General features: G+C 39.6%; 2 protein-coding genes across 3 annotated transcripts; one reads left to right on the top strand and one right to left on the bottom strand.

The window, feature by feature from the left end:
• Positions 1-3,792: 3,792 nt before the first annotated feature.
• Positions 3,793-15,453, top strand: LOC117288543 (tetratricopeptide repeat protein 23-like). Of its 2 annotated transcripts, none has more exons than XM_033769441.1 (13): positions 3,793-3,970; positions 5,022-5,195; positions 6,284-6,479; positions 6,870-6,993; positions 8,015-8,171; positions 8,739-8,864; positions 9,654-9,780; positions 10,669-10,751; positions 11,488-11,573; positions 12,019-12,146; positions 13,495-13,644; positions 14,385-14,467; positions 15,097-15,453. In XM_033769441.1, the coding sequence occupies exons 2-13, from the start codon at positions 5,026-5,028 to the stop codon at positions 15,224-15,226; spliced, it is 1,560 nt and encodes a 519-aa protein (XP_033625332.1). In that variant the 5' UTR covers positions 3,793-3,970; positions 5,022-5,025; the 3' UTR covers positions 15,227-15,453. The 2 variants fall into 2 exon arrangements, with proteins under 2 accessions (XP_033625332.1, XP_033625331.1); XM_033769440.1 differs by having other exon boundaries at positions 3,793-3,977.
• Positions 15,454-17,837: 2,384 nt separating this feature from the next.
• LOC117288309 (MIF4G domain-containing protein-like) lies at positions 17,838-24,600 on the bottom strand. Its single transcript, XM_033769117.1, has 5 exons — positions 23,882-24,600; positions 22,962-23,182; positions 22,002-22,209; positions 21,281-21,334; positions 17,838-21,024 (listed from the first exon to the last, which is right to left on the bottom strand). Exons 1-5 carry the CDS (start codon positions 24,101-24,103, stop codon positions 20,806-20,808), a joined length of 924 nt encoding a protein of 307 aa, XP_033625008.1. The 5' UTR covers positions 24,104-24,600; the 3' UTR covers positions 17,838-20,805.
• Between the last annotated feature and the right edge of the window lie 1,407 nt (positions 24,601-26,007).

Genomic DNA, 26,007 nt, shown 5'->3' with positions numbered 1-26,007 from the left:
ACTGAGCCAACCTAAAGGCTCCGGTCCAGGATTCGAACCGGGTCCACAGAGGTGAAAGGCAAGGAAAGAAACCACTGAGCCAACCTAAAGGCTCCGGTTTGAGGTAGGATTCGGACCGGGGTCCACAGAGGTGAAAGGCAAGGAAAGAAACCACTGAGCCAACCTAAAGGCTCCGGTTTGAGGTAGGATTCGAACCGGGTCCACAGAGGTGAAAGGCAGGGGAAGAAACCACTGAGCCAACCTAAAGGCTCCGGTTTGAGGTAGGATTCGAACCGGGTCCACAGAGGTGAAAGGCAGGGAAAGAAACCACTGAGCCAACCTAAAGGCTCCGGTCCAGGATTCGAACCGGGTCCACAGAGGTGAAAGGCAAGGAAAGAAACCACTGAGCCAACCTAAAGGCTCCGGTCCAGGATTCGGACCGGGTCCACAGAGGTGAAAGGCAAGGAAAGAAACCACTGAGCCAACCTAAAGGCTCCGGTTTGAGGTAGGATTCGAACCGGGTCCACAGAGGTGAAAGGCAGGGAAAGAAACAATTGAGCCAACATAACTGCCTTTTACTCAAAATTGATGATTGTGTGGATTCCTACAAAAATAAATTTTTTACCCGGTTTTAGAAACAACAATAATGAAGGAAAAAAATGCTTTTCTCCAAACTAAATCAAATCTATTTGAACAAACCAATAGCTCTTTAAATCGACAACTAGATCAAGGTAATTAACGATTATAAGCGTTGAGTTATATATATAGTATTGGCGTCGTCATAGTACAGCCAATCAATAATAATAATTATATTTTGATCACATGCATTTTGTGGTTGACCCATCTTGCGACAACCGTTGGCATAAAATGTTGGCAGGCAAAAGGGAAAAGTTGCCCTCCTGCCACGCCCCACTCCTTCAAGGATTCATTGCCTAACTTCATAAAGCTGCTCTCTGCTTACATTTTTTACTTTCTAAGCAAAACAAAATGAGTGGGCACCAGTCAGAACAATGTAAACTTAATATAATTTTTGCCGTTAACGTCGTTTAACACCAACCTGTGCTTATCACTTTTTGTGCTTAATTCTTTTATACAGGCTTAGTGAAATTGGGCTCGCATTTTTTATTTTATTTTTTAGTTTGATGCAACTAAACTTGTTCAAGATGCTCGTCTCTGGTGACCATTTTTGAGTTGCAATGGACGGGGCAAGGAAAGTATACAGTCAGTCGAATTTGGATAGGATGTAGTGTTTATTGGGTGCTTTCTGCCAGTAAAAACTCTGGACACTATTGGCAATTACTCAAACTAAAGATAAGCGTAACAACTCATCTTTAAAACAGTATGATAAACGGCTCCATCTATTAGTTTTTATTTAATTTATTTTTCTATGTTAAATAATATTATTTGCACTGGGGATAAATAATATTAATTTTTAGTTTTACTCTTACACCGATGTGTGTTAGCACTGTTAGCACTCTGTGAACAAAAATCACAGGGATATAACTCGCAGCGTGGGGTTCGAACCCACGACCTTTGAAATTCTAGAGCAGTGTCTTACCAACTAGTCCACCGAGATTGCCTAGTACGCATACAGCTATAGATGCAACCAATGCCTGTGATTTTTTGCTCACAGAGTTCGGGAAAGTATAAGTGCTATAACAAAATATAGATATATATTCCTAACATTCTTGAAAGCTTTCATTGCTTGGCAGACATAACGGCAGACACAAACAAAATGTATTCACAAAACGTGTATGATTTATCAAAAATAAATAAATACCTGCAACTGTTGAGCTGTTAAGACAAATAATTGCGATGATCATTAGACCGGTCGACACTCCGAAAACACCCATGGTGACTATCAAAATCTATCTCTCCCACTGCGGCCGAACACAACAGCCAACTGATACAACTTATACCGTTATTAATCAGCATGATTATTATATATACCCGTAAGAAACAATATTACCTAAATAAATAACACAATAATCAATACCAATTAATTGATCGTGGGCGTCCAGATGGAACGGATTATACTTTGACGTCATCTTCGATGAGCACTCTTAAAAACTAGATACTATTAACCAAATTAATTGTTTCCCCCTTCTAAAACTAGGGCATACAAATAATACATCGAAGTGCAGAGTGGGTAGATCACACCCACCTTCCGCTCCACACACAACCAACCATTGCCTAACTTTAAGCAACGCGGGGGGGGGAGGGGGTTCTGCGTACTGTAAGAACGGAATCGGCGCTTGCGGAGCAGGGAATTAAGTGCTTACGGCTTAAGCGTTCTCGGGTAAGCGGGAAATTTTGACTTGCGTGTCTACGCTTACACAGCTGGCGCAGATTTTGCTCTTAAGTAAGCAGAAAATGGTGATCGAAAGCGCAGAATTCGGCGGTAAGCAGAGCCATGAAATTGGGCCCAGATGAGTCGTTACAATTCCCTTTACAGCTGTTGGTCACCCAAGACGACTGGGTCCTAGACATTATATAACCCCGCACATATCTCCCGCACCCCACCCCTTGCGATTTTCAAGACAATACCTTTTTGCAATGTCGTATAATAAAGCAAGAAAGTCTTAAAGTTGCAGTGATAATATTAAAGTTTTGCCCAAATCCAAAAGACGCAAGATTGCACCATAGAGCGTCTATAATGCAAATTTGCCGGTGCCCTTTCGCGGGCCCAAGACCCCCACACCATAGAGGCTTTGCGCTCCGCGCTCGCATAATCCTCCATCTTGGACAATTATTTTGGTCTCCTGAAATTTTGGTCTAGATCATTAACTTTAACATAAATTGATTCATAACCGTGATCGATAGCAACTTTACCGACAAATTCAATGTTGTCAATTATTTTGTTGCAGTTTGCTTGAACGCTCTGCAAAAAATGTGGGTAATAATTTTTTTTTTTTTTTTTTATTAGGCCTATTCCCACGAGTAATAAAAACAACATATTTATCGTTTTAGTCGATAAATAATTTCACATAAAAACAATCTTTAAATCCTTGAGAGTAACACCTAGAAACAACAGGATAGTCTTTTTCAACTGCCAATCACGTTTTCATTGACCCAGATTTAATTGTTTCCTGTTTCAACGACGGCGTCGACAAAAACAACAACAACAGCAGCAACAACAACAACGAACAACCAACCTTTTTCATCAGTGTGTTTTGGATAAGAAAAAAGGGTTGTCTGAGAATAATTGTCTTCATGTTTTCAAAAGGAAAATAGAAAGGAGTAATTTTCCACAAAAATATTTGAATTGTATTTCGAGCCTCAAGTAGATTTCGAGGTCCCGAAATCAAACATCTGAAAGCACACAACTTCGTGAGACAAGGGTGTTTTTCCTTCCTTTATCTCGCATCGTCGACGACCAATTGAGTTTGTTCACAGATTTGTTATTTTGTGCAAAGGCCTAATTGTTGAGGTACACCAAGTGATAAGGCTGGTCTCAAATATTGGTCTCAATAGTGTCCAGTGTCTTTAAGTCAATGGAGTCAGGGGTGACACTTGTGTCTATGAGCAAGATGTTTACTACAACTGCTTCTCTTCACCTAGGGGTATAAATGGCTACCTGCGAGGGAAGATGGTGATATTTTGAAAGGTATGATGATTGGCGCATGGCCCATTAAAAAATAAACAGTACTATGGTTATACTGATGTAAGAATTTGTTGTCGTTGTTGTTTCTTGAATGACGCAAGAGATCTGCTTTTAAGCACACGTAGGGCCTGCATAATTATCTTTGACCTCGCACCAGTTAACATTAATTTTTTTTAAATCATTTCATCTTCCATCACATGGTTCTTGAAATTCGCAGTCTTGTCCTCTTGCCAGTCTAAGTAAAATTTATTAATTTTCAACAACAGAGGGCGCTTCATTTAACGCTGCATTTTTTTTTTGCAGTGGACGAGAACGATAAGAATGGAGAAAAGGCAGTGGGTTGTTTTCATAGCAACAGGACTCTTTCATTGACACAAACAGAGTTTTGTACGTCGTAAGTACTGCTATAGTTTCCCCCTTTTTCTTTGTTGATTAAAAACATTTCGAGTGGGATACCGGTATTAGAATCGGAGCAAAACGAAAGTAGTGGGCACTGGTGGTGTGCGGTGGGTCTTCTAAAGAAGTAAATTAGAAGTGTTTCTTTCAATGTTAATTTATTTCATGAGTGCATGGCTTGTTCGTCTTTCTTACACAGTTACATTACATTTGTTGTTTGGAGCCAAATAGCAACCACATCGTCGCGTGATCTATCTAGTTTGTAGTTACTAGTCTAGTAGTGACTGAAGAAGGAGAATAAAACTCAATCCAGCAGATCATAACTATGTTTTGAACTTTCAAGGTTGGATGATGTTTCTTTGACTCTTTTGATTGTTGGCATAATAATGCACTAGTGATTTATACCAAAAATTCATCATGTTATAAATGTATGAACATAACCTATATGACAAGAAACTTTGTTCTCAGCATGATTAAGCCTGACAAATACAGACCGTGAGTAAACTGCAGAGCTTCTGTCACCTGTGGAGCTTGCACAGTCTCGCGGTAAATGGGAATCAAAGTTGGGGGTCGAGAACATAAAAATGACCCTACTAGGCCCTATACATTAGCATTACTAAAATACTATTGTTGGGTATTTTACCATCAATCAAATCATGATGATGATTGGGGAATGACAATATTTTACAAAGTAGATCAATCTGACTGTCCGTTCTGTCACTTGTGTCAGTCATTGTTTTTGTTGCAATCTCTTCTTCAAAATTCAATCTTAAATTAAAAAAACCCTCTCCAACCCAAGTTCAACCCATGGCAAGTGTCAAGACCACCAACCAATGAGGTAGTATTTCTACATCCATGTCAAGGCCAAGTACATGTAAGTAAGTAATGGGGGAGGGGGAGGGTTAGGGTTAGCCACAAAAAGGCCCCAGAAGACCCCCCCCCCCAAAAAAAAAAAAAAAAAAAAAAAAAAAAAAAAACTTGAACATTTATTTTTATTTTTATTATTGAATGGGGAAACACTTTTTTTCTGGTTTCTTTCCAGGATAATGGATTCCTTCTCAGATTTATCATTGTCTGATCCGGCAGACAACGGAGCCTCCAGCGAAGATGAGAAACCTAACCTCCAAGGCTTGGGTCTAAAGATCGTTGACATTCCCACAGAGAATGGTAGCAGCTCCTCCAGCAAGCAGAGAAAGCGTAACGGAGAAAACTACAGGTGAGTTAACAGAACTGGCACTATTGAGGGTTACGATAATATTGAAGTCTTATATAGCTCACGTATCTACCAAACAAGGTACTCAAGGCGCTGAGATACAAACTTTCAGAAAGATAGGTTATTGCAGTGATGAAAAAAAATTCTGAGACCCAATTTCTTAGCACCTTAAAAGGGTTTACAAGGTGCTACGGCGCATACAGCAGCCACAGCCAGGAACAACAGGGCGAACCCCTTCTCTTTTTGAGTGCACTGGGTTCTTTTATGCGTTACACAACACATGGGACCAACGGCTTTATGTTCCATCCGAAGGACGAAGCAATGGTTAAGTGTCTTGCTTAAGGACACAAGTGTCACAGCTGGGGATTCGAACCCACACTCTGCTAATCAGAAACACCAGAGTTTGAATTCAGTGCTCTTAACCGCTCGGCCACGACACTTCCACAGACAATACATCATAGACCTAATGCATCAAACCCATCAAACTCTGGTGTTTCTGATCAGCAGAGTTTTGGTTTGAGTCCCAGTCATGACACCTGTGACCTTAAACGAGACACTTGGTCCTTCAGATGGGACGGAAAGCCATTGGTCCTGCGTGTTGTGTAATGCACGTAAAGGCACCCACTACACTTATCGAAAAGAGAAGGGGTTCGCTCAGTGTTCCTGGTTTAATTAGCAGCATATTGCGCTACAACACCTTGTAACTCTTTGATGGTGCTATGTAAAAGGAGTAGTCAACGATTTCACCAAACTCTTCCTAACTTAGGATTAATCTTAGGACTTAGGACGAGTAAAGTTCCCTATCCAAAGAGACGTAGGACGCATTGAACCCATCCTAAGTTAGGACGAGTTGCTCTCCCCAACTCGAGTTAGGATTAATCCTAGCGTTTTGTGAAATCGGCTGCAGGTCTCAAAATTCAATTGTAGTCCCACATACCTTGCAGGAAAGTACTGTTTGCTAAAGCGCTTTGAGCGACACTGAGTGACACATATGCACGCTATGTATAAAAGAAGCCACTATTACTAATTATTTTGAGTTTTCCTTCTTATTTATTATGCATATTATTTTCTTTGATCTCTGCTCTCCTCAGCAATGATAACTTCTCTGACGATGGTTCTGAGCTTTCCTCACAACGATCCGAGAGGTCAAGGTCATCCCCAAGCAGACGAAAGAAGAAGCTACACAAGCTAAGACTGAAAGACGGATCAGTCGTCGTCTTGAATCCCCCGGAAGAACTTCTGAAGAGATCAGAAAGTAAAGCAAGGAAGCACGCTGGTCTTGGTGAGGTATGAAATACCTTTAGTAGATAAAAGATTATGAAAGTGTACCGCGGAGAGAAAGACCAACCAATATTAGCAATAAGCAACAGAATGTGCAAGTCTCACGTGTAATCAAATGTTTGGGCCTGGTAGGCATTAAACTTGGGTGTTGTGTGCTTAAAGGCTCTGAACACCTTTGGTAATTGTCGAAGACCAGTCTTCTCAATTGGTGTGTATCAACATTATATGCATAAAATAACAAACCTGTGAAAATTTGGCCGTTTTTCACAATGTTTTTATACTATCAACAGCTCTCCATTGTTTGAAACCAAGTAAGTTGTTATGCTAACATTTATTTTGAGTAATTACCACGAGGGTCCAGTGCCGTTAAGTTGTGTGATTGATTTTTTCCCTCAGGTCGAACCAGCTCTCCAGGAGTACATCCGCTGCACCGCCCTCTGTCGTCTTGTGTATGGAGACGGACACTGGAAGTTAGCCGAGAGTCACACCAACCTTGCGTATGCTTACCTCACACTCAAAGGTACAACAAGTTTTGAACTTCCTTTGGGCACCCCTCTTAAAGTTGTTCTAGTTACCCCTCTATGGGTGTATACTCCAAAGCAGCCCTTGAACCTCACTCTTGTTGTATTTGTATGTATGGTCAGTCAATGCCACAGATTGCCACAGCAGAAATTGACCGAGGCTGAGAACCTTTTCTCTTCCAACAACAGCTTCAAGTCCATTGAAATTGAGCATGGCTTGTGGCTTCTCCAGTGTACCGCTCTCATTTAAAACCATTATACACTTTCACAGTTCACAGATTTGCAAATAGTTTACAGGGTGTACAGAAGGTAATAAAGAAAGACTTCTCTCGAAATATTGGTCAATGAAATGCTTTAATTTTTGAGAAAACATTAAAACAATATCAATTCTCGATACAAGAATTACGGATTTATTTTAAACACATGTCATGACACGGCGAAATGTGCGGAAACAAGGGTGGGTTTTCCCGTTATTTTCTCCCGACTCCGATGACCGATTGAGCCTAAATTTTCACAGGTTTGTTATTTTATATATAAGTTGTGATACACAAAGTGTGGGACTTGGACAATACTGTTTACCGAAAGTGTATAATGGCTTTAAACACTTCATGTACCAGTGGTTATACTGCAGGCCTCGCAGATTAACAAAGTTGTTGTTTGAATCCCCTAAGCTAACTGCTGACTTTCACAATAACTAGAATAAGTATTGTCTTCTTGTTACTGAATCACAGTTTCTTGATTTGTGCAGCTCATAGTCATAGGCGTTGAACCAGTGTTTGTATGAGAGAGATTGGCTGTTGCCAGCTTGATGATGGTATTCCCCTAGTGGGAGGTTGCTGAGTTCCCTTGTTCCCTTGGCAAGAAGATCATCTTAACAATCAAAGAAACGGACAATGGGCTCTCTACATCAGAATATGTGTGTCAAATGCCAATGTAATTGCAATGTACCTTCGCTGTAACAAAATAAAATTTAATTTTGTGGATTGATGTTGATTTTCTGTTTTATTTCTTAACGTACAGACTTGGTTCCCCAGGCTCAGTACCAGGCAGAAGCAGCTAAGAAGATCATGCTAAGCGGACTCCATGCATCGGACTCCAGCGAGTCTAAAGCTGACCTCCTGGCCATACTGGTCAAAATGTACTACGTCCTTGGTCGTAGTAACACCATCAATAACAAATATCCTTTTTTGTATTTCTGTTTGTTTAGTTATGCAAAAAATAGTCAATGGCCTGCCGTTTCGACCGAGGCAAAGTCTTTCTTCGAGAAAGACTCTGCTAGGGTTATTTATACCATAGGTCCTTTTGGTCGGTACGCAGTTTGCAAAAGCTAATTATATTTTCTCTGTTTTTTTTTATATAAGGCAATAATCTTTTTGCTTAAGAGCTCTCAGCCCGTAGTCAAGAGGAAACAGGTAAAACGAGGCGTAGAAAATAGTTTTTTTGAATGGTTTTTGAATTTGAGACTTCCCGTTAACCATCTTACTGCTTCTAGCATTTCCAATCAAAATTATTCAAATGATTTAATGAGAAATTACCTCCTTCTCAAATACTATATTTCTTCAGAAGGAGCTGTTTCTCACAATGTTTTATACTATCAACAGCTCTCCATTGCTCATTACCAAGTCAGTTTTTATGCTAATATAGTTTGAGTAATTACCAAACGTGTCCAGTGCTTTAAAGTCTAACATACAGACTGAAATCCACAGAGACGAGTTGTTTGATTCCTTAATCCACCTGATTCCACATACCCTGAGGCAGAACAGTGTCTTGTGAAGGCAGACAAGGTGTCTGAAGAAAGAGCTAAGCTGACTAGCACAGTAGGATCAGAACAGCAACAGATGGCAATCTACATCGCCATCGCTATGGGAAAGTACGTCCAACTAACCAACCAACAAATCGTACGGCGCCTAAATCAAACTTGAACCGACACACCAGGGGCCGATTTCTCTTAACGATTGATCTTAACTGCAAATCATTCGTAGTTGCTAAGCAACTAGTGCTAAGTGTGATGTCACAACACAAATCACTTTGGTGATACTGGAAAAATTGTCTTCTGATGATTTTTTTGGCTTTGTGAAATTGGCCCGTGGGCCCATTATCATAGAGCTGCTTAAGCAGAAAATATTACTTTATGATTACCTGCTTAGCAGAAATTAGCAGGATACCAGTCACAAATAGAATATATGACATTGTATTTTGGCTGATAATCTAGTGAATTGAATTTTGTTGTATTTGGCTTTTTTTGTGTGCTGCAGCAGCTCTCTGACGTTCTGATTGACAAACTTGTTTAAAAGACAATTCCCTGCACTGGTCAGCCCTTGTTAATATTTCCCATGTTAACATAGTGTCTATGTTTCTAAAACAAAACCAAATTTATTTTTTTGTCGTATGTTTTTTCAGACATTTTACAATAAGTTTGTTTTTCTTAAAAAATGAAAAACCATGTATTGGCGTTTGGTGATGATTCGCTGATATGATTGGTCTCCAAAGGTTTCAATGTAACAGTACTAATAATAAATAGAAGCAAAACTTATAAGGCTTACATATCCACCGATTGAGTGTCCAAGGCAATTACAGTAACACAATACAATAACTTACAGAAAAAACTTACAAATGTATGAACTTATTTTTCAGCACTTTGACTTGTTGTTAATTTCAGGTTATATGCCAACCAGAACAAGCAGGCCCTTGGCGCTAGCTACTATGAGAAGGCTGTACGACTTACAGAGAAACACAATGGCTCAGACAGCTTGGAACTTATTCCAATATACCAAGACCTTGGCAAAATATCCTTTGGTAAACTAGAAACATTTTAAACAACCGTTTCACGAAGGGCAGGGAATCCGTTTCGATAAAAGGTTGAGATTTTACTCTTTTCTTAAATCAGCAAGAAAGTAACTGTTAGTTTTATCAATAAGTTTGTAAACAATGAAACAAAGCTTGGGGAAAAGTATTGGTGGGATTTTTCAAACTTGATCATACTTTTTGCAAAATTGAAGATAATTCCAGTGGATCAGCAGAGAGAAAAGTGAACAAGAAGTTAAAATAACAACAAAATTTCTACAAAGCCATTGCAGCAGTTATTTTCTACCAACTGCATCTATTTGGAACTCCTTGCCTGTTACATGTTTCCTTCCATCCTACAATCTGGACTGTTTTAGGAGGAATATCAAATCCTACCGTCTGCTGCCCTGAGTTAATTTCATTTTTAATGTTTTCTTCTTTGATAATAATAATAATAATAATGTTTATTAAGTACATGTACCTTATAAATGCAGAGCCTCAAAGCGCTTTACACACAAAAAAAAAAAAAAAAAAGTAGCCAAACAAACTTCTAAGAGTGGCCTTAAGCCTTATTTTGAGCAAACTTGCATAATTTTATTTTTTAAACGTTCAAAGACTCAATTATTTTGAAGGAAGATGATGGTGGATATGTCTGCAAAGCTGCCAACTCTTCCTGGTTCTGCAGAAAGTTTCCTGAAAATAAAACAATCTTTCCATGTTCTTATGAACAAATTTGAAAGTATTCTTGATTTTGGAAATGTTTCCACTTTTGAGTTGAATGTTATTCGAGACATCTTTATGATTGTTGTATAGAATTTCCCCGATTGTAAGATGCAAATGTTGGCAGCTCTGTTTGTGTTTTTTTGTTTCCTTAACTTGATTTGTTTTACTTGGAGCAGAGTAAAGGGAAGCACGCTAATCATGACAAGGCTGTCGAGTACTACCTTCAGGCCCATTCAATCACTGTAGCAAGGTAACTAATTACTCAAAACAGCTACTTGAAAGCAGCTTGAATGCTCTTGAAGCATAGAGGTAAAAAAGCGGCTGTTCATTGGCCGAACCGTTGCGACGCGCGTACAAATCTGTGCGTTTTGATTGTCATCGCTTCACCTCTAAGATGGCGGCTGCATGACGTCAATGCATAAAGTCCATTTCAATAGTCTAACGGCATTGTCGCTAGTCAATGCTTTAAAGACACTGGACACTGTTGGTAATTGTTGAAGACCAGTCCTCTCACTTGGTGTATTCCAACATATGCACAAAATAACAAACCTTTGAAAATTTGAACTCATTGGTTGTCGAGGTTGCGAGAGAATAATGGAAGAAAAAGCACCCTTGTTGCACAAGTATTGTGTGCTTTCATATGCTTGAATTGTGTGCTTTCAGATGCTTGAACTCAAGACCTCATTTGAAGTCTCGAATGCAGTTTAACTATTTTAGTGAGAGCTTTCTAAAAAACTAGGTTACTTCAGAGGGAGCCATTTCTCACAATGTGTTATACTACCAACCTCTCCCCATTACTCATTACCAAGTAAGGTTTTATGCTAACAATTATTTTGAGTAATTACCAACAGTGTCCAGTGCCTTTTTGAAATAGGGATGTTTTTTCAACACTGGTCCTCGGGTGTTTTAACTGGTATTTGGCCAGCGGACCACTATTAAGGATTTCCAATTGTTGAATCAAATGGTTGACTTTCTGTCGTTTACAGATACAGTGGGCAGAGTGAGGAGGTTGCCGAGACAGCCTTTAAGCTGGCTCTGGCTTACTCTGAGCAAGCCTCGGCTGAAGCAGAAAGTAAGTATATTGAAATACAATAGGAGATTGAAGCCGAAGCCACATTGGTGGCTGTCGCTACGGCTGCGGCTGTTGCTAAGGGTGTCTTTATAAGGATGTCCTATACTTCAATGCATGCTGTCATATCTTTGTTTTGTAATTTTTTATTATTGCCAAACAAGGTTTCGTCTTTCAAAGTATTTTTCTTTTTTTGATGACAGAAACTGATAGTTCTGAAAAGATGTTGATACGTTGCAAAACACCTTTTAAAGTAGGGTTCATAATTTTTTTTTTTTTTTACGGTTACATAAATCCTCATGGATTTCCTTCAGGTTTCTAGCAATCACTGGAGCTGGTTTGTGTAAAGGGAGTGGGAATGACAGCTAGCAGTGGAGTTACATCACCTTGGATGAGAGATATGAGGGTATTTGAATAATTGTTATGATTTCTTGTGGTGCGCTTACAGCTACAGCTGAGAGATACCATGATGAGAGTCTGGGTATCAGACAAGTGTTATATGGACCGCATCATCCAAAGACAATCAGTACACAAGAGAGTCTTTGTAAACTTCTCATCAGAACGGACAGACTAGAGGTGGGTAGTCAATAACAGATTTCATTGATTATGTATTGATCAGCAGACAGACTAGAGGTGGGTAATTAATAACCGATTGCTTTGATTATGTATTAAACAGTGTCAAGGGAAACTAACCTGTAAAAATTTCATTTCAAAAAGTGGTAGTGTTGTTGAGATATTAGAGAGGTTTCGCAAGCCTACGGATACACATACAGATACGTTGACACTTTGTGTGTTCACATGACGCGTATCCGCGACTATCGTATTTTGCACACATGTTAGCAACGGATACAGGAGCGCATACACGTCGTAGAAAAACGGATACTGTTTTGTAGACTTTTAGTTGTCTTTTTGTCCCCTTTTTGTCCCGGAATTGCTTTCACTGGTATCGTGCTTGATATAGATACAAAATTGTTAGTCATGTGCAAGCAAGTTGATGAGAAAACTCAGTGTATAAAACACGACGTCTCTATCGGTCATGCTTGTCGGAAAAAAAAACACTCATGATGAATGTGAGCGCCCTCAAGTAACACATATTTTGCGAAACAAAATCCAACACGGGGCTGACGTGAACAGATACGGTTATCATATCCATACCTGTATCTGTATCCGCACGCGAAACCTCTCTAATGTTGAAAATCTGGAGCGGTTACATCCACACAGGAAGAATAATCCATAATTGGACGACACAATCTGGGAAGTGTTTCATGCAGAAACATTGTTCAGATGTAATTGTTTTTGATTTCCTTTCTTAAAACCGCATTGCTTGGAAGGGAGTTGCTTCTCAAAATCTTATTATTAGCAGCTGCAGTGCTGTTTATCAAGTAAGTTTTGATGGTCATTTATTTTTGGAGTAACTACCAAAGGTATACAATCCCTTCAAGAACCACAATGGACGTCTAGACAACAAAAATGACTGGATACTTGTGATTCTTCTAATATGAACTTGAGATGAAAAACGAACATTGACATTGCTCTTCTGCTCCAATTTTACAGGGACAAGTTTGTATCTGACTTTTCAGCGGATGATGTTTGCACTTGGGTGTCACATTGGCATTGCTCTTGTTGTCGTCTGTAAATCCCGCCTTCAAGCGCCCCCCCCCCCCCTTTTTTTTTTTTTTTTTTTTTTTAAATGTAGTGGGATGGGTGGTTTTCAACTATGGGGTGGGTTTCAGGGGACATCCTTTGTGGCAGGACGGCTTTGTAGAGGTGCTGGTCACCTGTTCCTCCTCGCCACTCACTGGCTTGGTATTTTTAAGCTTTTTTGGTTCATTGTTTCTCTATGTATCGTCTTGTATTATATTTATATTTTTATGCCAGTATAAAGTTTAATAAAACTTTAATTAAAACTAAATTATCTTTACAGGAAGCAGTTTCATTACTAAAGACCATCATGTCATCCAAGTGCGCAACTTACGGTGATTTCAGCGATGAGGTTGGAGAAACGTATAAGTTGTACGGCTCCATCTTACTGTCTCAAGGACAGCTTGATAAAGCCATGAGGTACTTCAAGAAGGTAAGACGAGTTTTGTGGTTCTTTTTTTGGACTCTTGGCCAATGTCAAATCTTTCGGCAAGTCACACTACCTTTGTCACACTCATTACTTCTGACTCCGAAGCTGGTAATATGTTTGTGTGTAATTTTACCCCAAAGCAATATTTTTATGATCATTTTTTTTTTTTATTATGACAGAAATTAATAGTTCTGCCCATTGGGTTCAGCCTAGCTTGGAAGTTAACAAATGTTCATTTGAAAGTAGGGCATAAAGACCATAGCAATTGAATGGTCTATGTCAGACCCATGTAAGAAAATTGACGCCTGTCGAGCACATTCTTGTGGGGGTGGTCATTAGGGGGGGCTGGGCATTGAGGAGGGCCCCAAAAAAATTAGCTAGATCAGCCAGAGAGTTAACCTATAAAACCTAATGGAAAAGGCATAGTCCCAGGAATCACGAATGGCCACTGCCAGACGTTTTCAGTGGTGGAGGGTGCATGCCAGACACGCTCAAATGGCCCCACCCCAAGCTTGTGAGGTAACCTGGTGACAAATTCTGTGTTATGAACCACTTGCATATCCCTTTAAAACTATCAGGCAGTTGAAGGACTGATGACTGATACATTTACAGTGGTCTATGGCCGACAGCTTTAATCCTTTGATTCGTTTTATTTAACCAGCGTAGTTCTCTTTGAACTGTACTCCCTTGGAGCCTCCAAACATATTCAATACTCAATTATCTGTGTTTCTTTTTATTGACAGTGCTACAGCATTCAAAGCAGTTTGTACGGCCCAAGCCACAGGAAATCTAAAGCAACACAACAAACCATAGACATGCTGCTGCAGTAAGTAACAAAACCATTGTTGCTTTTATTGTGGGGATACTGTTACCAGATTTTGTTGGTCTAAATCTTTTGGTTGGTAAACAGCAATTATGTCATCTAGGCCATTTTCGTTAAGCATTTTCATAAGCAGCAGTTATGTCAAAGATAATGTTGGTTGGCAAAAGTCTGAACAGCTTAATTAATTGATTGAGAAAATAGAATTAGCTGTTGCAAACTGCTTACCTGCCAAAATTTAAACAATACACTGTAAAACTAGTTAATGGCCTGATGTTCCAACCCAGCAGAGTCTAGACTTGTGGACAAGTCGTTAAATCGGCCCCACGTGCTGAGATAGTGCTCCCCCGACAACACTGCTCTCGCGCGAACTCACTGCTCTCGCGCGAACTGATGGCTCCCCGATTTTGACTAGGAGTCAAAATCGGGGAGCCATCAGTTCGCGCGAGAGCAGTGAGTTCGCGCGAGAGCAGTGTTGTCGGGGGAGCACTATCTCAGCACGTGGGGCCGATTTAACGACTTGTCCACAAGTCTAAGCAGAGTCTTTCTCAAAGGCTAATACATATATATTTGTTCATTCATCAATATTACCTTTGCATTTTTCAATGAATTTGTTTTATTATTTTGCTGATTAGATCGCCAGCGTTGAAGGCAAAGGAAGGACAGAGCAAGGCAGGGCAGCTCAAGAACCGTCCAAGATTCTCAGCTACTATCAAGACGAGTTCGGAACCTGGAGTTTCTAGCATTAATACTTCAGGTTACTAGGGAAACCTATCAAACTTTTCAAAGAGCAAGACTCTAGCTTTAGCTTCAACTCTATTATGGTCTCCCTTCACCCATCGAAAGGCCAGTGAGAAACTGACAGCCATTCCAATATGTACATAAACACTTCAAATTCAATGAGGCATTTCTTAACAGTTGGGAAGGTAGTGCATTCTGCTCTACCAGCCAGGCTCCTACTGGCTGATACAAATGCCTACATGTACATCCTCACGCACTGTGAAGGGGGTAACCCTGTTTCAGCCCCAGGAGTAGGTTGCAATGTGCCCCTGGTGGCAGTTGATTGCGTTGATAGCCTAAGTGTAGCCGGTGGCTGACCGGCCTTGTGAGTTGGGCGATACCTCATACAAAAAACATGTTTAGCTAGTATTGATTAGTGCTATTTATAGCTACAGGTAGGCGGGCCCTTCAATATCTTTGCTGTTAATAATGTTTATCAATGTGCAGGTCAAAGGGAATTCTTCAAGCCAAGTGCAAGATAGTAAATTTAAGTGTTTACAAAAAATATAAATATATTGTAAATGTTTGGTATGTATATATTTTGGTAAAGCTAATGTATGTACATGTATAATGTGTTAACAGGTGACCTAAAACAAGCTAGTGTAGCCTTTCTTGGGGATCGTCTAAAAAGTTTGAATGGTAGGGGTGATCTTATTGGATTGGATAAGTATTCAAGCATGTGTGACTGGTCCGATGTGACTGCCGGAGTCTCAGAAAAATCCGTCCTCCAGAGATTCTGTCCTCCATTTAGCCTGAACATCTGACGTCACACTTCGACGCTCGTGAATAACGCTCGTGAATAACGCCAGAGACCGGCCTCAAAAATTGCAAAACCGGCGTGTAGTTTGACCTCTGACCTCGGTCTTTTCACATAGAGATGCGCTGTCAACTTCTTGCGGACGTGACAGCAGTGACTATTTGGGCATCTATGTCACTGCATGTTTGTCAAACGATGATTGTATCCAATGGAATCACTGGATCTGACAGCAGGGACCTGATCCGGGGCCCAGTCTATCCTCCACATGGGAAATTGACATGGGCTTGTAGAGATCATTCAAAAGAGGGCGCTATCAGAAGAAGTTTGTACACAGTTCGCCTTATTGGGGGACAGAATCTCCTTCCACACCGTCACACTCCATTGGTAAATTCAAAATGCTACTTCGCTTCAGTAAATTCTGGCAGTCCCCTGGATTGATAGCATAATGCATAAGGGAAAGTTCTTTTGCAACTAGACAGACCTGCCTTGAGATTTAACATACTAAAATATTGTGGTGGCATGGAGCTGGATTACTGATTGATAAATAACTTTGTACGGAATCATCTTGGGGTTAAATCTAAAGGCCAAATAACTTATCCTAATCTTAGTCTTTGTGGATGGATTTTTATTTTCTGTGCAATAAATGTACATGCAAGGCAGCAATATTATATCAGTGTTTGTGTCAAACTTTGAGGATACTATTTATTAAAGAGAATGAGTAAGGCAGTAGCTTCTTAGTAGCTGGAAGGAGGCCGGCCCTCTACTTAAAATGGACAAGCATTCACCAAAATGCAGTAAATGAAAAAACCTTATGATGACGTCAAAAATATATTTTTTGCATTTATTGTATTTTGGTAAATGCTCGTCCCTTTGAAATACAGAACCAGCCTCCTTGTATCTCTACACTTAAATTTCACTTTTTAATTGAAAAGATCTAGGGTTTTGACCCTAAGAGAGTCGTGTTATAAGGCTCATAACACACAGTTAGATTTTGAGACGGACTCTGCTGGGCTTGAAACGCAAGGCCTATTATAATTTTTAGCATTTGTATAAAGGTCCTTTTGGTTGGTGAGCAGTTTGCAACAGCATACAGAAGAACCCCAGATTTCTTACAGGCAAGAGAAAATATGGTTCTGTGGGTCTGTTTAAACAGCTACCTGAGCGGAATGTTTTCAATGGAAATGGTATTTTAACTTGTTTATAATGCACTTGTTCACCATTTTAATGTAATTTTGATATGTGTACACTTCTGAATTTTTCGTAATTATCGATTAAAAAATCAGGCCCCCACCGAAAGGTTTAGGAAAACTAAAAAACACTTCTGCCGTTGAGAGCGCGCGTCAAAGGACAATGCTGCTGACGTCATCTCTAGGAGCTTGCTTTGTTATGCCTCAACGCTGCAACAAAGCGGCTTTACAAATTGGATCTCCCAGAGATGACATTTTGAGAGTGATTACGTAACAGGGCTTTTCGCAAATCTCTCAGAAAAGCCTTGGATAAGGGCATTCAAAATGATTGTTTTTTTTACACAATTGAAATCATTTTATAGTCATATGACTCGATTTCCCCATTCTTTGAAAACATTTTAAGTGAATTTCACCAAAGTTGAAGACTTATATTCGCAGGTCTTTAAAGTTAGTGCAGCAAAGTTCTTTTCAGAACCTTGTACTGTAGGTCTTTACAGATTCGTGTACATGTGCTGCTATGTGTTTGAGCATGCATGTGCAAGGGTACCTTTGACTGTCACATAGAGCCCATAATGATATAATGACGACAAAGCACTGACCTAAATCAAACATGCCTAGGTCATGCTTAAGAATAACCACCCAAACACATGTGTAAGTGCACTTATTCAGATTTTAATCTTGTTAGAATTTTGTTTACCAAACATTAAAAATTCAACATAAAGTGGCCACAATTACAAATTGTTTAAAGATTTTACATGCAGTTCATCCATGTGGGACAATATTGAAACAAAAGGGTTTTAACAGACCCATTTAAAATCGGGAAATGGGGAATGGGAAAAACGGGGACAATTTTGAGCTTTTACTTGTTGCATACATGTATAATTTTACTTTGAGTTTGATGCTCTAATGTAGACCACTCGGCCAGGACACGCAACACAACATTTTAAGGTACAGTATGATTTGTCAATGTTATTTGGAAAAGAAATTCATTCAATTATCTATTTTGGCCTGTATTTTGATTTGTTGGGGCAACTTTTTTGTTTTTACTCATCATCAATTGGTATTTCAGATGGAAATATTTCTCAGAACATTTGGCACTTGCATTATCCGTATCAAGTTGAATAAAAAATCATTAAAAAACATTCTTGAAATTATTTTGCTCATTACAACCACTTAACATACCTTTACCTTTAAAAGAAAAATAATGATAAGAATTTAGTGCCTTCAAGACTGGCAAAATTTTGAGTTTGAACAAATCAAATAAATCTAAATTATGAAATGTATCTTTTCTATCACCCTTTTGAAATGGCTTTTGGGAATTATATACAAAACAATTCTCAAGTCAAGTTAAAAAGTATAAGAGAATAATAATAATTAGGAGAAGAAAAAAATGCCATAGATTTTTAACATAATATTTGTATTATTTTCCAGTGAGTTTTCCAACCATTTAAAATCATTTAACAGCAAAGTCATTCTGTTCACTGTACATGTACATAACTACGTAACTGTGTATACACTGTGTAGATGGATTGCATTTACAATGCAAGCTGGCATAGTTAATCTATCACAGACTGCATATTGGTTAAGGGTTAGCATGATATCATACCGCATGCTTACAAGTGCCATGAATGTGATTGATTCAAACCATTCAATGCCCCACCTTCTTTTATATGCCACTGGACACTAGCCACATATGACGTCGGGGCAAGCAGTAAATAAATCAAAAATAAGAACTCATTGCTAAAATTACATAGTTCCATTCTCAGATTTGATTTGAAGAGGTTCATGACCCATAATAACTTTAAAAAGTTCTTAAAAACAAAAACTGAACAATGCCACGACTTCAACTTCATCTAGGAACAAAACACCAAATAAACAGTATGCTCTTCCCTTTCTGATTAATATCGGATTAAAAACATTTTAAGTTGAAAAACTGTCTCCGCTTTTCTTGTTTGGCAGCACGATGCACACATCTGAGTATTTCTTCTGAGCCCCCGTATCGGGGGCAATAAATAAAGCCCATACTGAGCTGTTCACTTTCAAAAAGTATCATTACATGTTTTATGGACACAACCGATTCCATCTCACATCAAATACTCCCTCCTCAACCACCACACCCATCTTATCACATTCCTTGACTCAAACCAACACCCAGTCATACCCCTCCTTGAGCACACCCACTTACACCCATTCAGCTGTAAAGGCACCCGGCACCCACTCAGCACTTCAATTACCACCAACATCCAACAACTCCACTCAGCTTCAACTGTACACATTACACCTTTTGATTCTCACCAACGCCCACACGCACCATTAGTACGGCTTTCCCCACAACCAGAACACATTCACCTTACATCTAACGCCCACACACACCCTTAGCATACCTACGCTTACCCCACACCCAGAACCCAGTCGCCTTACATCTAACACCCACACACACCCTTAGCATACCTACGCTTACCCCACACCCAGAACCCAGTCGCCTTACATCTAACACCCACACACACCCTTAGCATACCTACGCTTACCCCACACCCAGAACCCAGTCGCCTTACATCTAACACCCACACACACCCTTAGCATACCTACGCTTACCCCACACCCAGAACCCAGTCGCCTTACATCTAACACCCACTCACACCCTTAGCATACCTACGCTTACCCCACACCCAGAACCCAGGCGCCTTACATCTGACACCCACACACACCCTTAGCATACCTACGCTTACCCCACACCCAGAACCCAGTCGCCTTACATCTAACACCCACACACACCCTTAGCATACCTACGCTTACCCCACACCCAGAACCCAGTCGCCTTACATCTAACACCCACACACACCCTTAGCATACCTACGCTTACCCCACACCCAGAACCCAGTCGCCTTACATCTAACACCCACACACACCCTTAGCATACCTACGCTTACCCCACACCCAGAACCCAGTCGCCTTACATCTAACGCCCACACACACCCTTAGCATACCTACGCTTACCCCACACCCAGAACCCAGGCGCCTTACATCTGACACCCACACACACCCTTAGCATACCTACGCTTACCCCACACCCAGAACCCAGTCGCCTTACATCTAACACCCACTCACAACCTTAAACCACTCTCTTCACATGCACCTACAATGTGTTCTTAGCCTTCAACTCAAATCCCCATCAGTCACACCATACACACATTTGACACCTACCACCACCCATTTGACACCTACCACCCAAATAACTTACACCAATTTAATGTTCCCATAGACGCCCATGAACACCCAGGAACACCCACAACCAACTGTTCTGAATCGCAGCAAACACTTACAGAAGATCCCAAGTTCGTTCTTTTTCTTGTGTTTTTGCATAGAGCTCACGACAACCACGTCCTATTCAAAACTCCAATGTCATCATTTCCAGCAAACCCCATCTCAAGATTTGTAGCACTGCCACTGTCATGACTGTGCCTGAAAAAGGACTATCAAATGACTCTTATTCCCTCCTTTGTATCTCGATGAAGTTTTGTCTATTTCAAAACCACAAATCCCATGTCTTCATTTCCAACGATCCCCATCTCAAGTTTTGTAGCACTGCCACTTTGCCTAAAGGAGGTCTATCCAAAGACTCAATTTCCCTTCATGGTATCTTGATGAAGTTGCACATACGCACTGGTAGTTGAGTCGTCAAACGCCCATCCACCAGCACACAACTCGATTGTCTCAAGTAAGTGCACACGGCTATTTGCTGTAACTCCCGTCCCAAGGAATCGATTCCTGAGGCTATCCATCAAGATTTCCATCTTAGCAGGATCACTTCCCTGAAGAATCTGTCCAAGCTGTTTCAACTGAAATTCAGAATGGATTTTTTGTTAAGGTCAAAACAAAGAGCTATGGAAACAGAAAGTTCAATAAATCATAACCAATTGCAGCCAAGAGGGGGAAAAGGGGGTAAAATGCCCCTAACAGAAATGTCTCAGTGTAAATGGGGCAGCGATATTTTGTGAAAATACTGATATGACCTGCTTCTCACTATCAACGACCAGGGGCGTGAAGGTAATTTCAACCCGCCCCCTCCCCTCTCTACCATTAAGTAATATTTACCTTGAGAGTGGCGTACTCAATTTGTTTTTCAGAGCCATTCTTGTCCGTCACCAACTGTTGGCAGAAAAAGGGGGAAAAGTATTGATTAACATCACATCAGTAACACTTTAGGGTTTTTAGGCCTACGGAGTTAATGTAAATGCCCAACAAGGTTTTGATTCTACCCCATGTTCATTCCCTGAGCGATGGTGATACAAAAACACAAACTGCAAGGAGAGGAACATTTCAACATTAATTTGAAATAAGAAAGTACAGAACAAAACTTGAAATATAAAAACTTTACCAGGGCTAGGATTTTAAATAGGCAAGGGGTACCAAGGCTTTTTCTCCTTCATACAGGGCACCTCTTTGAGGAAATCGTCCAATTCTTAAGGAAAATTTCAAGGGGCACCAAGGCAATGACATACATGTACGGCAAACATTGCCTCCATGAAGTATCGGGCCTAGAAATGTACACGGAAATAATAACTGTGTTAATCTTGATTTCTGAGAATAAGAAAAAGAAAAGAACTTTTGATAACTTATTAGGGTGTCGTGGCCGAGCGGTTAAGAGCACCAAACTCAAGCTCTGATGCTTCTGTTCAGCAGAGTGTGAGTTTGAATCCCAGTCGTGACACTTTAGTCCTTGAGCAAGACACTTAACTATAATTGCTTCTCTCCACCCAGGGGTAAATGGGTACCTGTGAGGGCAGAGATGGTTCTTGCATTTATCTAGACATACCTGCTGCAAGCATGAGTACACAGGTTCAATCAGTACATTCAAAAAACCATTTGCAGCAGTTTTCATCATCGCAAACAGATCACAAAGCAGACAGACGAACGCCAGCCATCTCATCGGCTGATCTCCTTTCCAGATATCCCTGGACTCGAGGCCGTCTCTGATATGACTCAAGATTGTCGAGCGGAATATCACTCCGTCTTTCTCAAATCTAAATCAAGAAAAACAAATTACACTTGAGTGAACGGGAAAGTATGTTAAGCAATCACTCTTCAAAATTCAATTTGGTTAGATGCCTACAGCAGCTTTCGATAGTATAAAGCATTTTTAAAAACATTTCACTTTGAAGTTTGGTTTTATATAGTATGTAAAAGATATCAGTTTTTATGCCCCCAAAATTCAATCTGAGAAGCGTTACTGTCCTTAGCGTTTCTCCGACAGTGTATGAGATAAAGCTTCTCTTAAAAAAATACTTCTTCAAATCAAAAGTTTGTACATTATTTAACCAGAGTAGAAAGTTTTTTCTCACACTGATTCTGGTCTTGCAGAAATTCTCTAGCTGCAAGTTGCACTCTTGTGGATTTCTCCCCCCCCCCCTCCCCCAACACAAGCCCTGTCTTTCAAAGAATGAGAATATGTTTGCAATCCAAATCAATGAAAAGTGGAATTTTAACATGAAGCATCTATACGCCTCTCTTAATATTTATGCATGACGTCATAATTCTTACCCAAAATGAGGCTATGGGTTAGCGTTGTGACGTACCTCATGCATAAATATTAAGAGAGGCGTATTATACCCCAGTTTGTCAAAAAGACGTTTACTGTTCATAATTTAGACCTGGTATAACATCAAGAGGAATCCAACAAGGGTTAGTCCATCATTATGAGCTTTCCACCAAGAAATTCTACAGCCCTAAATACACAATGGCTAAATGCAAAGGTGAACATCTAGAACAGCCATACTTTGCTAATGTTGCACACAGGCTTGCCACACATGATGTCAATGCTGGATCTAACAGTGTCCAGTCGTAGATGTCTGACACAAGATTCTGTAGGTCTTCTCCAGTCGAAATATTTTCAAGAACTTTTTCAACAATTATAGATTCATCTTCAGGTTTCAATGACTTGATTCCATCAGCGTTGGTGGCACACATCTTTTTAAGTAGGTCTAAAATGTTGCTTTCCTGGAAAGTAAAAAGTTAGGCAAAAATTAAATTAATGCTTCGGCTAGTTTTTCTTAAATAATGTGCAAGTAATATAACAAAAAGGTTTCTACAGAAATGTTTCTACATCCAGCTGCCACTTTTATTTGTTCCTATTATTGTGTTTCTATGAATATTTCAGATTTGTTAATTGATATTGGTAGCTATCTTACAAATGAACTCTACTATTGACATTTTAAAACAGGAAATCAATCAAGGGGATGGAACTCTTGACTTAGTTAGTTAGTCTCAATTTAACATGTTTAAATTTAATGCACTCATCTCCGAGCCTGAATTAAACTCAATTTTTTTTTTTAATAAACTAAAAGAACTTCCACGGTGCGCTGCCCCTGGGTAGCGAGGCTGAAATGGCATCCTTTTCGTATAAATATTCTACAATTTTGTATTCTTATTTGAATTGCTAAATAAATAATTATAACAATAATAATGGAAAAGTTTGGCGCCACCACTTTTTCATTCGATATGAAATAACATAGTATCTAATTTACCTAAATGAGATATCCCTTTTTGAAAAATGAGTGAAAAAGTGGTGGCGCCATACGGAAAGTTATCCTAATAATAATACTCACAATGAAGCCGACAAATTTATCACTAAATAGATGCACTGACAAAATACTAAATAAAAAAAAAAAACTTACCGCTTAAAAAAAAAAAACTTACCGCTTTGGAAGCTGAATCAGTGGAATTCTCAACCACTGCTGCTGGTGAAATTCTCTCATTTTCTTGTTTGTCAGTTGCTCCTTTCTCATCAGCCGTATCTCCTGAATTTGTTGTATTCTTGACACGGTTTGCCCTGCCTCTACCTTTACCTAAATAATTAGTTCGAAGATGTGGGACATCGCTCGTTGTCAGACCGTCGTACAAACTCCTAGCGGATGCCATCTTGAAATGCCCGGCGTAATTTTCGGTATGACAACTGGACTCTTACGCCTCTTAACATACACACACAATCAATGAGTATTGGTACCTGCCTATTATTGCTCATAATCAGGAAATGTATTCAAGAGTTGGGGTATTTTTTTGCGCCAGAAGTCTGAGGATTTTGTATTTGTCACCAAAAACAAATTCGAGACCCTTTTTAATAATCACCAGCGCAAGTTTTTGCTAACCCAAGTTGGAAAACTATGGAACGCCATAAATGCAACACAAAAACAAACGCCTACTGTATTACACCCCACACTCTCCCGCCCCTGGCCATCCCATGCACACAAAAAACGGTGTGTGTAGTCGGTTCCCGAGTGTCATTGAACCCGGATGATGATTTGAATACAACACACATTGTAAACATTCATGTTGAAAGCTTGGCAAATACAACTATCCGTCTTTGCGGTCTTTCTTGCAATTCCCATTGTTTCCACTTGGCCTTGATTCGAGGAAGCTCTGCTCTCAGTCGCCATTTGTCACGCGTCCCCTGGATCCCGTCACGGCGGCAGATTATCAGTCCATAGTGTTTACTGTTAAAAAGATAGTGTTTTTCTGTTTTTATATCATATAAAAGTTAAGTGCATGTTTTAATAATGTTTTTACTAGTATTTTTAAATAATGTCGCTGTTTATCTCCTTTGCTTTATTGTAATAGTTTTACTGACCATACTTTTTATAACGTTTACTTTTTGAACCAATCATCTTTACATGTATAGTTCCTGTGATAAATTTTGTAAGATTTAGTATTTTTATAATGAATCCAACCGTATGTGGTAAAATGAACCTTACCTTACCTTAAAAAAAAAAAAAATCAAAAGTGTCTGTCGGGCGACATTTAGGGCTCGGGCTACATTTAGGGGCCGCACAGTCGCACGATGTAGGCCCTACCCACAACTCTAAAATTCAAAACAAGTGTCACAGAAAACATCACATTCTTTTTATGAAACTATTATTATTATTTTTGTTTAATTCTCAATGCACATAATTATTTCAAATGAATTAAAAGTCAATTCTGTTTTTTTAGTTATTTCCAAATGATGCATTGTTGGATCGTCGTGTTGTTCAGGAAATGTGTGCATTTTATTCGCTAGTAAGATGTTCGTAGTTTTGTAACACAGTGACCTAAAATGGGGGGGGGGGGTCTCCTTTTCTTTTTGCTACAGAAAGACCAGTCTGGTTGAGACAAACGCGAGAACTCTATTTTCGGATTCTTATGGATATCCGTGAATAATCACCTACTTTGTATAATGATTAACTTATTTGCTTTTACGAATGGAGGACTAGGCTCTTTTATACGGACTGGAAAGTTAAATTGTGACGGCGAGCTAGAGAAGAAATTAAGAAAGAATGATCAATACCGTCCAACTCGTCACATAGCAATTCACACAACTGCTATTTGCATACTTTGGAGCTCCTGGTAAATGGGGTTCATTGATCAAGAGTGGTCCACAAAGAATTTTGTTTGGCTAGAAGAAACACTGTACATTTTCCAAGGAAACATTCATTTGTTTGTATTTTGATTAATTTGTTCAAATATTGATAACATTGACGTAATTTTGCCATTAGAACTACCTATAGTTCTGACTCAGACTAGCGAACTGATAATAATCATATCATGGTCATTGAACCATGATTGAATTTGAATATAACGGCTCCAGACAAGCAATGCGGAAGTTCAAGGTCTGTTGTTGTTGAAAGCTTGGCCAATAAAACTGCCCACTTTCTAATTCGATTTCCCATTCTTTCAACGCTGGCCTTGATTTCTAAGAAATCTAGTATTGACCGCGCGCTCAGGTTGTTTTCGTCCAAGCGCACAGTTTTTGGACCAGTCCATCTAGCAAAGTAAGAGGGATGTCATTTATC

Source organism: Asterias rubens, chromosome 3, assembly GCF_902459465.1.
Source record: "Asterias rubens chromosome 3, eAstRub1.3, whole genome shotgun sequence".
NCBI classification, from domain to species: Eukaryota; Metazoa; Echinodermata; class Asteroidea; order Forcipulatida; family Asteriidae; genus Asterias; species Asterias rubens.
This window is presented reverse-complemented; position numbering and strand designations above follow the sequence as displayed.